Genomic DNA, 16,806 nt, shown 5'->3' on the forward strand with positions numbered 1-16,806 from the left:
GAAGTGGCCATGATAAATATCTAGGCCCACAATGGAAACTTTATGATTTGGATGACCTGAGACACATAGGAAGTGGCTTATTATCAAAGTATAGGACACCATGAAAAACTAGAGCTGAAACACAAATAATAAGTCCCTTCCAGTCCCATCTGATCCAGTCACCAGGATGGATGCCATGGCTGGAGAAGACAGGAGGGGGCAGACAGAAAGTGGCCTGTAGGTTAGAAAATCTGACAGAAGAAGTTACATTGTCTGGCAGCAACATGGATAAGAAATTGTTTTGACCAAGAAGAAATGATGGAGACAGACTGAAAATGGACACAAGGTAGGGGCTTATTGACCAAAAATTTTATTAAATCTAGTTTGATTGAGACAAGAAGTGTCCAAGAAAGACAGGAAGTGGCCATAGAATAAAACAACAACAACAAAACCAACTGCCCTGGACAGAAGGATCCATAAGGAGTCAGGGTAAGTAAGTCACTGGGCAAGGGAAGGCAGGAAGTAATATTTTCAAGCAACAGACACATCTTATGTGAATAGAAAATGGCAAACCACCAATGGGAAGTAGTTCACAGACAACAGACAATAAACAAAAAACAATAGGAAGCAATTCTGGTAGCTCCCACTGGAGGTCAAGAATGGAAGAGGAGCTCCTTTCACTTACGGCTCCTGAGTGGGCTGTCTCCGCAGAGAGGGCAGGGCCAAGCTCCGTCTCCTCACGATAATCGTCCCCATAGCCATAGGTGTAATCGTAGGGCCCTGCTGGGGGGTCTGTGCCACCCTCCCCATATTCCTCTGTCAGGAACCTGTCGGCTGTGGAGGGGACCTGGAGATCTGTCTGCTCCTTCCCGGGGATGGGGAGATAGGGGGTAGACAGGGGCATTAGGGCCCAGAGGTTTTCCCTGGACCCCAGAGTGTGACAACTCCAGCCCAAAGGATTCTGAGGGTAACTCGGACAGGAGTTTTCCTCCCAAGAAGAGCAAGGGGAGCAGTTGTATAGAAGGGGGTTGGCCATCAAAGACCCCAAATGAGGAGGGGTGTCCAGAAAACGGGCCCGGGTGGAAGGAATGATGGGTAAGAAGAAAATGGCCGGAGGGCTGGACATGAATGGACAGCCCATGGACATAATCAGAGACAAAAGAGCCCAGGAATGACTAAAGAAATGGATGGAAAGACGGGGAGAAGAGAAAAAGTGACACATTGGACAGAAAATGGCTCCTGGGAACCAAAAGTAAACCCACTTGACACTAACAGGGAGAGGAGGTTACTCCAGAATCAAAGAATCCTGGCAGGAGACATGGACACGGAATAAAAATGGCTGTACTGAGGGGGACAAACAGACCAATAGGTCTTGAGTGACCACACAGAAGGTCATACATGGACATGACAAAGAGCCCTCCGGCCAGAGGAGGGGCTAATTCATCAAGACGCAAGGGGCAAGGGAAGTGGGTCATAGACACCCACAGCCCCCAGCTGGGATGAGGGAGGGGGATGGAGTTACCTCCTCAGGGGGTGGCGAGGGGCTTGACTCCAGGATTCCTTCCTCTCCACCTGGGGTGGGGTCCTAACCCGAAGTGAGGGGGGAAAAGAGTAGCATGGGGTGGCAAGGAAGGAGAGAGGTTAGCAGAAAGGGAGGCAAAGCAGCACCTCGTCCCCCCTGAGGGCTGTGTCTGTCTGTGCTGGGGGGTGGGGGAAATCACAGATCTTGCAGACCCTTTGGAAGGGGGACAGACTGGGGAGAGTGAATCTCCAAGGCCATAGAGGTTTGGGGGCAGAGATCTGGATACCCCAGCTCTACCTGCCGGTAACTGCTGCCTCTGGTCCTGGGGGGGCCCCGGGCAGTGGGGGGAGCTGCCCGCCGAGCTGGGTGCCGGGAGAGGGGAGGCTGGCCCCGGGCCGGGCTAGAACCTCCAATTCGAGAGGACCTCCGGCCTGGTGAGGGGGATGCCTGCCGGGCCGCTGACCTCTTGGCAGGTGGGGTAGGCTTTCGGGGAGGGGTCCGACGCCCCCTGTGGGGAGGGGGAGCCCTGTGGCTGGGGCTTGAAGGCCACTGCAGCAGAGAGACATGGGATGGGGCAGTGAGGAAACATCCATGATCTAAATATCAGGTGGCTCTCCCCACACCTTCGGAGGGGAGGAAGACATCACAGGTGTTTGCAAGGGGTGGTGGGAGGAATGGAAGAAAGGAAGGGGGTCCCTCAAGTTTACCTGATAATCAGGGGTTGTCCCCGCAGTCATCACATCATAATAGGGGGGCTCGTAGTCATAGTAGAGAGACTCAATGGACTGGGGTTAGGGAAGGGGCAGAGGAATAGGTGGGGAGGAGGGGAGGGTGGGGGGAGGAAGGATGGGGGGGAGATGAGGAAGTGGTGTGGAAGTTGGGGATGAAAGGAGGGGCAGGGATCAGGAGAAAGATGGGGAGGGGTGAGAAAGGGGTGGGATTGGGTCCCGCATGTGGGACAGAAGTAGACATGATTAAGAGATTGACCCTCCAATCTTCAGACCACTGACCCCCGATCGTATCTGCCACCCAACTGCCGAGATTCCACCCAGTCTGGGTCTCCCTTCCCCTCCCCCCACCACAGCCCCTTATCCTGCACCTCCACATGCAAGGGGCCAGAGACTCGGCCCCCACATCCACACTTGCACAGACCCACTCCTCCTTTGGGATTTCCTCTACTGCCTACTCCTTCCCCGTTTCTCCTCCTAAGTCTTACCATTTCAGCTTCTTCCTCCCTGCTTCTGTCTCTCCCCTCCTCTGCTCTCCCATCCTCCATCCCCAAGTCTTACTCCCACCCTCCACTGTATCCCAATCTCTTAATTCAAGGAAGGCATGGAAAACCCAAGGACACAGTTCCAGGAAGACTAGCAGAGGAGACATAAGGAGGGGACACAGTTCCCAGCCACGAATTCTTTATAATGACTCTTTTTATTTTTAAATGAAAATAAAAAGGTTGATGAATGAGGACTGGGAGGAGGGGGTTGTGATGAGAATAGAGGGGATGTTTGGGGAGGGGCAAAAAGGAGGGGAGAACAGGAGCCCAAAATAGGATGGGGAGCTCTGGAACATTGGGGGAATTCCCCTGGGGAGATGTGAGGGTGTCACCCCCCCTGGGGTGTACTGCAGGTTGGGGTTGGCGCAGCTCCCTCACCTGCTGCTGGGGTTCCTGGTTTTGCGGCCTATGAAGTCTTGATGGTTGCTGCTTCAGAGATCTCTGGGATCTGTGAGACTGTTGTTTCTGAGGTCTCTCTCTCCAACCCCTCTCACACTCCAGCTCCTTCTGTTCACACGAATCGTAGGCAGCTTGCACCCCCGGGACAATGACAAGTTCCTGGACATCACCCTACAAAGACAAGAGGAAGGAACAGCAATGGAGAAGGGCAGAGAGGGCTTTAGAAAGACAAAGGGTATAGTCTGGGACACAGGGTAGGAGGCCAATCTAAGGTAAGACGATATAATGGAGAAGGTCATTATCAACCTTCCCACATGCACAGTTCTTTGCAGTTTTCAAAGGATCTTCTCATTCATAATCCCTTCACAACAACTGGGAAAGTCAGTAGGACAAGGATCTTTATGCCCATTTTCCAAACACATTCCATCCATAAAAGTTGAAAGAGGTAATGACTGACCCAAAGTCACTCAAAGTGGTACAGTCAGAACTAGAATTCAAGCCTTCCAACTCTAAGTTCAACTCTTGGCCTATCCCCTGCCCCTGTGGTAATGCATGAGCCTTTTTTCAGAGGCTTCTGGAGACCGTGGTCCAACCTTAGTTGCAGAGTTTCTGGTTTCCAATGGCAGTAACAGTGAGAATTCTCAGGACCTTTGGAAATGGCGGAGGGGGGAGCCACGTCTGACTTCCCGTGGCATTTATTTGTGCCCACACATGGTGCTTAGCACACCCTGCATAGTGTTGTAGTTTGGGGATACTGTCTCATCTCTAGAGTGGAACTGGGAGCTCCTTGGGATGATAGAGACCTTATACTATTCTTCTGTGTTCTCCTTGGCACTGGGCCAGCAGGTATTCAGAAAACACTGACTGGCTGGGTGGGTGGATGGATGGATAGATAGATGGGTGAGTAGGTGGGTGAATGGGGGCTCAAATGCATGACTGAATGGGAGAGTTGATGGATGGTGAATGAATGAATGTATCCATGGGTGGATTGGTGGGTACATAAATGGGTGGTACAGTGTAGACAGAAACAGATTAGATGGATGGAATTGAATAAATGGCTGGATGGAGAGTAGGTGGGTGAGGAGATGGGTGGGTAAATGGGTGGCTGGATGCATACATAGGTAGATGGAGTGGGTGGGTGGATGGATGAGTGAATAGGTGCATGGATGGGTTAATGGATGGAAGTATAAATGGATAGGTAGGTGATTTAAAGGAAGGGAGTGGCTGAGCAAGGGAAAAATGCGCGGGTGGGAGGATACAAGCCTGAATGCTTGAGTAGGTGGGTGAGTGTGTAAATGGATGGAAGGGCGAATGGATGGGTGGAAAGATAAATCCATTGAAGGGATGGATGGATGGGTGGATTAATGAAAACTGAGTGACAGAATAAGTGGCTGTGGACAATCCTGCCATATAAGTGGGCACTTAGTTTTCCTATAGAAAAAAATTAGCCCTGTGAATAAGAAATGGAAATAGAAATTTAGGAGAGGAAAAAGTGAAGGGTTAGGGCATAGGAAGATGGAGTACTGAGGTCAGAAGGGGAGTGGACACAAGATACAGGAGAAATCACGCCTTGCTCTCATTGCTCTGCTTACCTCAAAGACTTCTTCATCCAAGATACGAGCACCAAAGATTATCACTCCAAGGGTATCCAATACTGGTTGAGCATTTCGGGGGAGGGGCCGGGTGACTCGTTTCTTGCAGTCAATTATGAGGGTGACAGACTGGCCCTTCACAGCCACAGCCACACGGTGCCACCTGGTCATGGGGTATGGTGTGCCGGGGGGAGAGGTTCAAGTGACTGACTGAAGAGGGGAAGTCAAGGGGGCTGGGGAGCAACTGATGGAAGGGTTGACAAGCCAATGATAACAAGAATAGCAATCACAGTAGCCACCATTTATCGAGTGCTTATGATGCACCAGAAACCATGCAACAGTTTTATCCTTTGATTCTCACAATTCTATCATCTCTATTTTTCAAACCGAGACTCAAAAAAGTCAAGTAACACACCCAAGACACAAGGTAGTACTACAGGCAAGGATTTAAACTCTAAAGTCCAAACCGGGGGCTAGAAGTGACTGAAGTTTGGGCAATGGGTGAGTTGTGGCCCAAAGAATTGGCAGGGGTTCCTAGATTAAGGAGTGAGGGTTCTGGGGGTGAGGGCCAGAGGGGAGCTCCTGAAAGAATAGGCCAGATGGACCAGAAGAGCAAACTGACTTACTTGCCATCTGCTAGGCTGAGGCCTCGGAAGACAGGCTGAGCTGGAGGCTGAGGCCGGCCGGTCTGGTCCTCATATAAGAAGCGGACAGGTCGGCCAAGCTCCAGGCCCAGCTGTCGGACACCCTGGGCACTGTAGAGTGTCAGCAGGGGAGCCTGGAGGCCAGGGCGCGTCCGGACGGTAGTCAGCAAAGAGAAATCTTTCGGAAAGCCTCCTGGTACCCGAGAGAGACACACACAGATGGAGTGAGAAGCAAAACGAGCCATAAACCCCTTCCCTTCTGGTGTCTAATCCCAGACCCCACCTGGTGACCTCCCCCAGCTCTCCCTGCTCCAGCAGGTCACCCATACCTGGGAAGAGCTGGCGGGTGGGTGCACTGAGCTGGGCAGGTCGGGACACTCGGTAGGCCACATCAGATGGACAGATGCCTCTCGCCTTCCAGACACCATCAGGGAGGGAGGGGAACCTCAGGGCCCGAAGCAAGTCCACAGGGGGCGCACCTGGGAGAATCCACGATGATCAGGGGAAGGGACACACTCTCAGGAGGACCCAAATAGGGGACATTTGGGGTCAAGAGCTCAGCTTCCTGGGGCTCAGCCTCCCTGGAAGACAAGTCACCTCTCCCTGACTTGCTCCTGAACAGGGACTGAATGGATGGAAAACAAGAAACACCTGGCAAAGGGCAGCACCGACCCTGTATTCAGCTCCATGCCCAGGACTGCCCCCCTCTCACCCAGCCTCTGTCCCCCTCCCTCTCCCTCTGTCTTTCAGCCTATGAATCTCTATTTTCTCTCTTAATCTCTCTCTCAACTCTCCACCTGTCTCCCCTTCTCTCTCTTACTCTGTCACTCTTATTCTCCGTCTCGTACCTGTTGGTGTTTCTCTCTCCCTGACTCTCCTGTCTTCCTCTATGTCCCTCACATCTTTTCCTTTCCCCGTCTTTCTCCCTCTCTCACTCCCTTTCCATATCTGTTGGTGTCTGGGTCTCTGGCCTCTGTCCCACGTCTCCAGCACAAACAACATCTGGGCAAACAATCATTCTGGGCACAGGAGGTACAGGGGTGCCATCAGGGAGGGAGCAGAGAGGCGGCTTTATGGGGAATGGGGCTTCAAGCTGCTGCAGTTCCAGTGTCTGGGCATGCAGAGGAAGGAGATACAAGAAAGAGCCACCCCAGGAGCCTGTGCCCCTGGCTGGTGAGATGGGCTGGGGGGCGGGGGCGGGTGAGGAGCCTGAAGCTGCCACGCGGAGCCGGAGCAGGTCCAGGGCCCAGAGCCACACATCTGTGGATCCCATCAGAGTCTTTGCCCAAAATCCGGGCAAGCTCCCCACACCTGGAACTCCAACACTGCCCCACCACCCCCACAACCCACAATCCAAAGATTCAAGACTCAGGCCATCAGCCCTATTCACCTTGAACTCAGCTTCCGAAGAGTTCAAACTCCCAGAAAAACAAAGGTCACCTCTCCCTCATTTGCTCCCCCAATACACATACTTCTCACACCATCAGCTCCAGATTGGAAAAATCCCAAAGAAAGTTCCAGCAAAACTTTCATAAAAGTGTCGGGCAGGGCAGGGGCCAGGGTGATCAGGAGAGTGGAGCTGGGTGGGGTGGGTGAGGTGGGGCGGGCAGGCAGAGAAAAGGCCCTTTGAGTCCAGAAGCCGGGAAACCACGGCCTTGCCCCCTCCCACCCCCCTGCCCTAGCCTGGCCCCCGCGTGTGGCAGCTCCGCAAACACCAACACACAAGGGCCGCTTTGAGAGACGAAGGGTAAGTGAGACAGAGACACAGAGACTCACAGAGACCCCAGGCCAAGGAGACCTCAGAGGCCCCCATCCTCCACCAAACCCCAGGAGAGTGCAGTTCCATCCTATAGACAACCTACCCACACGTCTGCCCACCCATCTTCCCTCTTCAAGCCACATATGTGGCCCACTGTCTCTGGCCTCAATCTGCCCCAGTATCCCCACTGGTTGCCCTATCACCCCTGCACCACTGTACCTCTGGCCCCCGAAATGCCCCATTCTTTACTGTTATGAATTCCACACTAATTCAGCCCCATTTTTTTTACTCTTATGAATCCCACACTAACCCATTTTCCTATAGAGTCCCACCTCTACCCACTCAGCCCTAAAGTAAGAGACAGTCATCTCAGCCATCTCCCTGCCTCAGTGCTAAAGGGTCCCTTTTCTCCCTAAAAAAGACTCTTAGAATCTACAGACAATCCACTTCAATTTTCTATCCCTAAGCCTCATGCTCCTCCTATCTGGAAAGTTCTTCCTTCTGTAATCTAATCTAAATCCTTTATGCTGTTATTCTGACCATTTTCCCCCCAGAACAGAGAAGTGAATAATCATGTTATATGCAAATCAGCATGGAGTGGGGGGCCTTACTCCAGCCTGCCTGATACGTAGGTACTCCCAGCCCCTTCCTCTCCGATGATGTCAAACCCCCTTTCCTAGGAGAAAGGACTTCTAGATGCTGGGGGAAAGAAGAAAAGATTGGGATTGTGGACACTAGGGACCCAGGGGAGCCGGGCAGGCCTGAGGGGGAGGGGGAGGGTAGGAATGCAAAGAGTTGGCTCCTGCCTCAGACACCTGATCCTGGCCTGTCCAGCGGCCGTCCTGTTGGCAGCCAGCCCCAGTGCTCCCCAGAGCCAGCCGCGTGGCAGCATCGAGGGCACAGGGAGGGGGAAGGGGTTCCTGTCAGGGAAGCCAATGGGACAAATAGTCTAGGCATCCTTTCTTTCTCTACTTGCTAGGCTCTGCTCTGACCCACAGATGCTCCCCTCTTACTCCAGAGATACAGGCAGAAAGACCAGAAGACATATATGCACCCCTCACCCATCAACACTGGCATCTATCCCCGACTCCAGCACAGGCTGGACCACCTTGGCCCAGCCAGAGGACCCCAGCATCCAGCCCCACTGACGGGCTCTCAGGTGATCCTCCACCTTTCAGCCTTACCTGCCCTCCCCTAGTCACTTCAAGGAGAGAAAGAGATCCTCACCCTGACTCCAAGAAACACGGATGTCCTGCTCTCCAGCCTGGACTCTTGACTCCCCAAATGCCAGTCTGGGATTCAGAAGCTTCCCCCCTCCCCAGGCATCAGCTGTCCCCTGCCCCGGAGGTACTCGGAGCTCCAGCCTGATTCCGAGGACCCAGGCGTTGGGATTCCCCTTACCTGCCCAGGCCCGAGCCGCGCTCAGCCCCAGCACCAGCGGTACTAGCAGGAGGAGACGATGGCAGCGGCTGCACCGCTCCATAGCTGGCGCCCCGAACGCCAGGTCCCAGGGACCCAGGGGCAGCTGGAGGCGCTGGATGCCCCGAAGCTGTCAGGAGAGAAGGATCAGGCTCCGACGCCGGGGTCCCGGGGAAGTCAGAGGCTGTCGGTTGGCGACAGCTCTCAGTGGCCCAGCTCCATGCAGTCAGACGCCGTCGGGGGCCCGGCGCTGCTCCCTCCTCGGTGGCCGCCGCTCCTGTGTGTCCCCGGCCACCCCAGCGGCCAGAGCCCCCACCTCGCTCCCGCCCCCGGCCCAGCCCCCGCCTCCAGGAGCCCGCCCACAGCCACCGAGGGGAAACCCCACCCTTGATCTCCACCTGGTTGGGGGGGGCGTGAATGGGAACTCTCCCTCACTGACCCTAGGACTACTCGCTTCTGCTTCTTGAAGGGACTCAATGGTCTGTACCCTAGGATTCTCTTTTCGGGAACCCCAATATCTCTTTCCCAGTCTTTTTCTTTTGGGGGAACCCAAATGTCCAGTCACAATACCCCTCCCCCGTTCCTCCTCCTTGGGGGCCCAGAACCCCCGTTCAGCAGAGTCCTGGGCGGGGCTTAGGATACAGTGGGAGGGGAGAGGCGGGTCTGGGGGTCGCTACCTCGCCCCCACCCCATCGGGTCTCCATAATTATTTCCCCTCGCCCCGCCCGGTGTAATTACAGAGCCCGGCCTGGGGCAGGGGTATTTATAGACAAGGCTATAGATAGCGACTAGAGACCTGCAACTCGACGGCCACTGGGAGCGAGGGGGGTGGCGAGGAGGGAGGGTGGTTAGAGGGGAGGCCAGAGACTGGACAGACCCACAAACAGGCTAATCCAGTCCAAGGAGATGAAAATGGGGGACGACGTAAAGGCGTCCGGGAGCCCAGGTGGAAAGGCACCCAGTGGAGAGGTGAAGGGGGCCGTCGACGCTAGTTGGCAGAGCCCCGGGAAACGGGGTCACTCGGGGACGAGAGGCCGCCTACAGGCGGGCAACGCCTGAGGAGGCCGTGGCGTTCAGCGCCCAGTGCGCCCCCACGAACGGGCACGGCGCCGGGTCTGCCCGGAGCCCGCGGCGCGGCCGGAGGGAAGACCAGAGCGAGCCGAGGCGCCGCCGCCCGCTGGCGCTTAGGAGGGCGCAGGCGAACAAGGCGCCTTTGAAAGAGCGGGCCGCCCCCCCTTCCTCCTCCGGCCGGCCCCGCCCCCAGCCTGGCACACCCTCTCCCCCCCCTCCGCGACAAAGCGCGCCTTGTGTCCCCCACGCTGTGCCCGCCTCTCAGGCCCCAGGGAACCTCGGCGGCGTCAAGGGAGCCCATCCGGAGCTCCCGACCGGATACCACCCCCCAACACCCAGCCAGCCCGATGCAGCGCTGCCCCCGCAACCCCAATACAGTCATCTCAGTCCAGAAAACAGCAATTTTAATTTGAAAGCGATTTTATGTGTGAGTGTACGAGAGGGAAAAGGAACCCCAGAGAGAAGAGCTGCAGGGCAAAAATCATGCAGCCCCAGCACCCCATCTCTGCAGACAGGCCATCGCTCCTCAATTCTCAGGCCAGGTTCCTGTGACCCCCAACCTTTTGTGTGTGTGTCCAGGGCTAGGGGGAGAGCTGTGAAGGGAAGAGCCCGAGGACTACTCACCAAACCACCCCCTGCCCTGCCATCACAGCCCAGGCCCCTTCCCCAAGTTTAACAGGAAGAGTTGGGGGGAGAGCGTTGGGAAGGCCAGTGCTTGAGGAGCCCAAGACAGATCATCTCAGAGCCCTGCCTTTCCCAAACACCACCTCCACCACTGGCATTTCTTAGTCAACCTAGGAAAGTACAGTACTTCTTTGAGTCTAACTGCAAGTCTCTATCCTTAAAGAAAATTAAAAATAGCAGATGGATTCCTACAACTCCACCCAGCCCTTAACCACCATCACCTTTTTATTTTTCAGTCTGACTGCAGGAGGTGAAGTGGGAGAGGGCACTCTGGACAGGAGACAGCGACAGGGCCCCCTCCTTCTTTCAGAGTAGCTCCATCTGCCAGGCTTGGTTAGAGGAAGGCCTGTCAGAGCCTTACTCCCATGTCTATCAGTTTGGGGGGCCTGCCCCCTAATATCCATCTCTGGAGAAGTTCCCATTTCCACTCTTCAGATGGGGGACTAAGTGAGACAAGATGAGAAGGAAGCAAGGTCCTGGGAGCAAGGCCAGTGCTTTGTGCTGGGGGAAGGAGAGGTCCCTCCAGGCAGGGGGTGAGAAAGCACCCCAAACCATGGCAGAACCACACAAGTTCAGAGACTCAAGGCCACTGAAGGGAGAGGTCCAGCCCTTGCAGTGATCTGGGGTCCCCTCTGACGGGATATCAGGCAAACCCTTGGAGGGTTTAGGGACCCCCCCTCCTTGGAGGTCTCAGTTCTGCCCTGAACTCCTCACCCCTCCAAAATTCTAGAAACATGGCCCCTCCCAACCCTGCCCGAGGCTCGGAGTCCCTCTCTGACGTGCCCTCCTCAAGCTTGAGGAGCACCACCTTTGGGTGTGGGCTCAGGCCAGCTGGTGGGGAGCCTCAAGCATCTCCATGAGGAAGGTGTCAATGGGGGTGTCACCAATGAGCTTGAAGAAAAACAGATGCTCTAGACACTTAAGGCCTATGGACCTGAGAGCAGGAAGACGCAGCAGCAGCTTGGCAAACCTAAGGTGGGGGTGGGAGAAGCAGAATGAGAGCTGGAGCCACACAGGCCCTGAACACACCCTCGTGGCACCCCACCCCCTACCCCAGGGGGAGCCTCAGTTCCTACAACCCCTCAGGCCCACAGCTCCTTCTCACCGTCCCTGCTGCTCAGGGTACTTCTGTTTGCAGTAGGTTTCCAGTGATGCATACACTTTCTCCCGCAGGACCTCTACCTCACTGGGGTTGGAGAGGCCCTTGGCATCTGAGATGGCAGGGGAGAGAGGAGAAACAGGAAGAAAGACAAATGAAATCAGGACAAACACGGAGATGTGGCCCACACCATGTCCCTTTTGGGCCCCACCTACATGCCCTTCACCAGATGCCTGGCAAGGGAAGCAGGGCACATGGGGTTTGTGGAATGGGGTCAGAAGGGGAACGTTATCAGTGGATGTGGGTTTTTCTTGGTCACCTGGGAGATTTCCAGGTTGAGGATCTTACTGAGGGGGACAGCTGAGTAACTTAGGAGTCTCCGAAGAAGAGGAGGCTCCAAGGTTGCCTTCTCTTGAGAGATAAGGGTAATCCTCCTCTTACCTGGGTTGAACAGAATGATTGCCCTCAGGCAGCCAAGTTCTGTCTTGTCCATCCTCATGTCACGCATTTTGGACACTAGCTCTGTCAGCACCCTGGAGAGGGACCTGCAGGTCACTCAAAGGTCACAGCTCAGCCAGCCTTGGACACGGACCAGCCTATAGCCCCACCCCTTCTTCCTATAGGCCAGCCCAGCCGAGGGCCACTGACCGGTCAAAGATGGCTCCCACGCCTGCGGAATGGGCTGAGTTGCGGTGTACGTGAAGACCTGTGGCGAGGAGGATGCCATCTCGGACATCAATGGATCGGTGAGAGAAGGAGGCAATGAGGAGCTCGTTCCAGCCTGAGTGGGGGGCAGCAGGGGTCAGGAGCCAGGGATCAGGCCATGGGATTCAAAGCATATCAAAGGAAGAGGTCCAAGAGAGGTCAAATGACAAGGGGTCAAAAGTCAAAAGGATCCAAGGTCACTGACCTGCCCGCAGCAGTATGACCTGGTCATCCAGCGGCAAGGAGGAAAAGTGTGGGATCCTCTTCGCCCACTCAACAAGCGTGAATAGCTGCTTGTCAGCTGCCTGACAGATGTTAGTCACTGGGTCATTTGGCTGCAGGGGGTGGGGGGTAAGAGTTATGGAAGGTTTGGAAGTACACTGGGAGCCACCCTTGTAAGAGGCTTTTGACAACTTTCCTTATTTGCAGTTTCTCTTCAAGCCCCCAACTGAACCAATTCCTTCTCTTTTGACAATTATTCAGGACTTGCCTGTGGTTCTGCCAGTGGGTTGTTTTGGGAGTGGGGACAGAGAATGCTATCACACCCACCTCAGATGTTTGAGACCTTGTTTGGCAGCACCTCCAGTCCCAGGCAGTGTTAGGTGGGTTGTGAGGGGAAGGCAGGGGGAGATAGAACGGACCTAGACTCCCACCCAACCCCCGCCACCCGCCATCAGGAAGAAGAGTAGATTGACCCCATCACTCACGCTGCTGCCGCCACCCCCGGTTCCCCCAGGACCCTCAACGCCCTGGTCACTCTTCTGTTCCACAGCAAGCTCTGCCTCCAGGATCCTGTCCACCGGCATCTCCTCAGGGGCTCCCCCAGCCCCCTCCCCATCCCCATCTTTGTCCTTCCCCCGCTGACGCTCCTCCTGTACCGCTGGGGGGAAGGAGAAAGGAGAAAAAAGTGGAAAGTCAGCAGCCAGCCATGAGGGGATTCCAAAATGTCCTTAGGGCTTTATCAGGGTCTCAGAGTCCTTAGGAGATATTTATAGAAATCAGGGAAGCCACTTGAAACAACTGCAGACTGGGGGCACTCTAGGAGCAGGAGTTATAAAAGGACAGATAAATAAACCAAGAAGGAGAAGTAAAAGGGTGAGTAAAGGAGTTAGAGAGAAAGCTAACATTTAAACTGAGAGCCTACTACACACTAAGAAACATGCCAAGCACACTTTAACATTCACTCAATTATTATAACAACCCTGTGAGCTCTTGTCCTCATTTTTAAAGATAATGAATTTGGGGCAATTTATTAAACAGCTTTCCCAAGCTCACACAATACAAGGCAAGTCATACAACTAAATTTAAGTGTGCCTGACCACAAATCTGGTGCTCTTCTGCCTCAACAAAGAGGCAGGAAAAGGAGCACTGGCCTGGATCTTTGGGATGTGGGTTCTGATCCCAGACCTGACACTCTTTTATTGCATGCCCTTGGGAAAGGCCTCAGGCTCATCTTCTCTAAAATGAGGGATGTGACCAAGATATACTCCTTTAAGTGTCTCTCTCAGAATTCCAGAATCAGGTTTAAGATAAAATAGAGTTTTTTTTTTAAAAAGAGGGAAAGAAGCTCTGAGGTCTTCAGTAAAGGCTGTAGCTTAAGAGGGTAGAGTCCTAGAGAGAAGAGAACACTGATAACAGGGAGCTGGAGACCAGAGTGGAAGCACTGGGTCAGAGAAAGGAAGAACTATTCAGGTGAGAGAAGGGGAGCTAGAGAAACCCATCATGGGGAAGGAAAAGTTATCCTGCCCTAGCACCAGAACAGGGAGAGGTCTTAGGTGCAGGCCACAGAGGCAGAACCATTAAGAAGGAAACTCAAGGGACCAGATCAGGGTATGGGGAGAAGAGCTGATGAGCAGGGGAGAGGGAAATCAAACACCGCCCTCTGGAGGAGAGAGAGAACAGTCCAGCCTTCCTGAGAGGTACAGTTTTTCCTGCAGTCTTCCCTCCATCTCCTCCCCACTTCTCCCACAGGGCAGACTGGGAGGCCTGGATGGGGCAGGTCCTTACCCTCCCTCTTCATGCCAGTGGCCAGGCACTTTTGATAGCGGCAGTATTGACAGCGGTTCCGCTGGCGCTTGTCCACCGTGCAGTCTTTGTTGTCCCGGCATGAGTAGGTCAGGTCCTTACGGATGGTGCGCTTGAAGAAGCCTTTGCAGCCCTCACAGCTGTAAACCCCATAGTGTTTGCCTATGAGAAGGGAGGAGGAGCAATAAGACAGCTCAGAGACTCTGTGCTACTATGACTCTTTCCAACCTCCCCCCGGCAGATGTAGTTTAAGTCCATCCTGTGTTTACCAAATAGATACTGGGAACTAGGACATGATGGATGATCCAGTCCCACTCTTCTCACTGTTCAAAAAGCCTGTACCAGCCCCCTCCTCCCTCTGACCACCCCCATCCCAAATATGTGCTGCAGGTTCCTTAACTTCATCAGGCCTCCCCCAGCTCACTTGCTCTAAGGCAACCTTATGAGCCCCTGGGAATCCCACCAGCAAAGGTAAATGGCACACTCTCCTTTTTCCTCTCTGCTGGTCCTGAGCCCCATACCTGAGCTTCGGTCCCCGCAGATTGCACATAGCCGTTTGCCAGCCCCAGGGCCACCTGGAGGGGGTGGACAGTGCAGGCCCCGGACCCCTAAGACTGGTGGCTTCACATCTTCAGGGGGGCCAGACCCACCCCCAGGGAGCGACACTGTTGAGTTAATCTGGGATGGGGGAAATAGGGAAGTCACAGGGAGACTCATTGGGAAGGATAATTTCTCAGAGGTGATGGAAATCACTCCCTACCACCTAGGTAGGGCCCTGCATTGCACATTACAAAGGATACTATTTATACTGCAGTGCACATGAAGGGCCACCCCTAGAGCACAACCCCAAAGAAATAAGATAGAAAGTTCCCCCTGAAACTGTGCAACACAGTGGCCCTGAAGGGCTTGTATCACAGAAGGGCAGATGGGACAAAAAGGGCAAAAAAAAAAAAAATCACTGATAGATGAAAAGCACATCAAGAACAGCTGGGGTTCTTTTTATAGGGCTGGGGAGGAGGTATGCAGTGAAAGATCAGCCACCTCAGGAAGGGCAAGGGGTCTCACAAGGACCACAGACCTGCTGGGACTAGAGGACTAGAAGGTCAATGGGCCATGAGGAAGTTCACACAAGGATCTGGGGTCACAAGGAAAACAAGGAAATGAAAGTGGACAGGCAATAAGTGGGTCACAACCTCTCACCTGGGGACTGCTGACAGGCCCGGAGAATCCTGGAGGAGCTGGAGGGGGCAGACCGGGGGACCCCATGGAAGAACTGATAACTGGGAAGGGGGAGCCCAGTGGTGGGGGTGGCATCGGGGCTGGGGGTGGGGCTCCAGAGCCTCCAAGGGATGCAGCTGCTGAAGCGGGTAGGGGCGGCCCAGGAGGAGAAGGGGTAGTAGCCCCCTGCGGAAGGGTATTTGGGGAGGAACTGTCTGGGCTTCGAGTATCTGAGGGAGGGGTACACACAGGCACAGACAAAGACAGGAGAGACAAAAAGAGAAAATGAGTCTTCCATCATCCAACCGTACACAAAATTCTCTCTCTGATCCCTCACCGCGCCCCCATCGCACCTCACCCCTTCCCAAGTCCAGAGACACCCTGTTGTCAAACAACGACTTAATTCCTAATCATGGTGAGAGGAAGGGGTTGACAAAGGAGAGGAAGATAGTTCAGGTGAGGCAAAATTCCAAGCAATGCATTTGGTCTCCCCAAACCAGAGCATCTCGTGTGGGTGGGGCAGCACGTGGGGTGGACCAGTCAGCCCCTCCATTCCCAGCTAGTAGCCAGAACGTGCAGGGAAAAGAGACAGGCGGAAGAGGCCCCTCCTAGGACGCAGAATTTGCCTTCAAATGTCCAGAGTCCTCAATCTCGAGGACTAGTGTCCCACGCCTGTGATCTCCTGAGTGCAGGGCCTCAGGCGGCCAGTCAGCAGGGCGGAAACTCCCCCTCCCATCCCCGCCCCGCCCCGGGGGGAGGGCGCTAAGGCCCTCGGGAGGGAGGGGACGCATGTTTACAAACAAGGGGGCGGGAATGCCTGGGAAAGAGCGCCAAGGGAGGGGGGGAGGGGTTGCTGATAACGCGGTCACTGGCTCGCTTGTCCGTCCGCTAGGACACTCACCCCGCCCGCTGTCGCCCATCCCGTCCCGTCCAGCCTCCCCCGGCTCCGGCTCCGGGGTTTGTTGTTCTCCGGCTGCTGCCGCCGCCGCCGCCGCTGCGGGATCCAGCCAGGGCCGTCGCCGCCGCCACCGGGACGCGACCCCACAATGCATTTCTTTTCGCACCCCCACCGGCCCACACTGCCCTGCGGCATGCCGCTGGGGGAGGAAGGGCGGGCGAGCAGCCCAAGACATGATTCCTGGCTGAGTGTAGGTATAGCGAAGAGGTACCAGGGATTCCCAGGGATTGGTCAGGGGACTAGCTGAGCACGAGGAAGCCGCAGAGAAAAAGACTCTGGCCTGGACCGGGTCGAATTAAGCGCTTCGCTCTGCTCTGTACCAAAATGACAGCGCCAATGTGGCAGCCATCTTGGTATGGACGGGAAGTCTCCGCACTAGTTCCCGCCCCCTCATCTAGTTGGAAACGGAGGAGGCAGTTTCCTCCCGCCTGTTAACCCGCCTCGCCCAGCATCCCCTCA

At 55.0% G+C, this 16,806-nt stretch overlaps 2 protein-coding genes across 3 annotated transcripts in view; both read right to left on the bottom strand.

The window, feature by feature from the left end:
• COL11A2 (collagen type XI alpha 2 chain) overlaps positions 1-8,838 on the bottom strand; it is a 28,968-nt gene extending 20,130 nt beyond the window's left edge. Inside the window, exons 1-8 of the mRNA XM_031434966.2 lie at positions 8,570-8,838; positions 5,739-5,888; positions 5,392-5,602; positions 4,766-4,928; positions 3,153-3,344; positions 2,209-2,286; positions 1,502-1,564; positions 665-844 (exon numbers count right to left, since the gene is read on the bottom strand). Of these exons, the coding sequence (XP_031290826.2) occupies positions 665-844; positions 1,502-1,564; positions 2,209-2,286; positions 3,153-3,344; positions 4,766-4,928; positions 5,392-5,602; positions 5,739-5,888; positions 8,570-8,651 (1,119 nt within the window). The 5' untranslated portion in view covers positions 8,652-8,838. The remainder of the gene's footprint in view (positions 1-664; positions 845-1,501; positions 1,565-2,208; positions 2,287-3,152; positions 3,345-4,765; positions 4,929-5,391; positions 5,603-5,738; positions 5,889-8,569) is intronic.
• Positions 8,839-10,045: 1,207 nt separating this feature from the next.
• RXRB (retinoid X receptor beta) lies at positions 10,046-16,782 on the bottom strand. 2 transcript variants are annotated; one of them, XM_064476371.1, is made up of 10 exons: positions 16,291-16,782; positions 15,372-15,619; positions 14,693-14,849; positions 14,154-14,333; positions 12,854-13,026; positions 12,352-12,481; positions 12,090-12,222; positions 11,883-11,974; positions 11,448-11,553; positions 10,046-11,312 (listed from the first exon to the last, which is right to left on the bottom strand). In XM_064476371.1, the coding sequence occupies exons 1-10, from the start codon at positions 16,520-16,522 to the stop codon at positions 11,165-11,167; spliced, it is 1,599 nt and encodes a 532-aa protein (XP_064332441.1). In that variant the 5' UTR covers positions 16,523-16,782; the 3' UTR covers positions 10,046-11,164. The 2 variants fall into 2 exon arrangements, with proteins under 2 accessions (XP_064332441.1, XP_064332440.1); XM_064476370.1 differs by having other exon boundaries at positions 11,883-11,986.
• Positions 16,783-16,806: the final 24 nt, after the last annotated feature.

The sequence above is a fragment of the Camelus dromedarius genome, chromosome 19, assembly GCF_036321535.1.
Source record: "Camelus dromedarius isolate mCamDro1 chromosome 19, mCamDro1.pat, whole genome shotgun sequence".
Lineage (NCBI taxonomy): Eukaryota > Metazoa > Chordata > Mammalia > Artiodactyla > Camelidae > Camelus > Camelus dromedarius.

Bases quoted from the DNA above. Each gene is read 5' to 3' on its own strand.
- RXRB (XM_064476370.1), bottom strand. From the start codon at position 16,522: ATGTCTTGGGCTGCTCGCCCGCCCTTCCTCCCCCAGCGGCATGCCGCA. The intron at 15,620-16,290 runs GTGAGTGTCCTA...CCCCTCCCTCAG, and splicing joins GATGGGCGACAGCGGGCGGG to ATACTCGAAGCCCAGACAGT. The intron at 12,482-12,853 runs GTGAGTGATGGG...CACCCCCTGCAG, and splicing joins CCGGGGGTGGCGGCAGCAGC to CCAAATGACCCAGTGACTAA.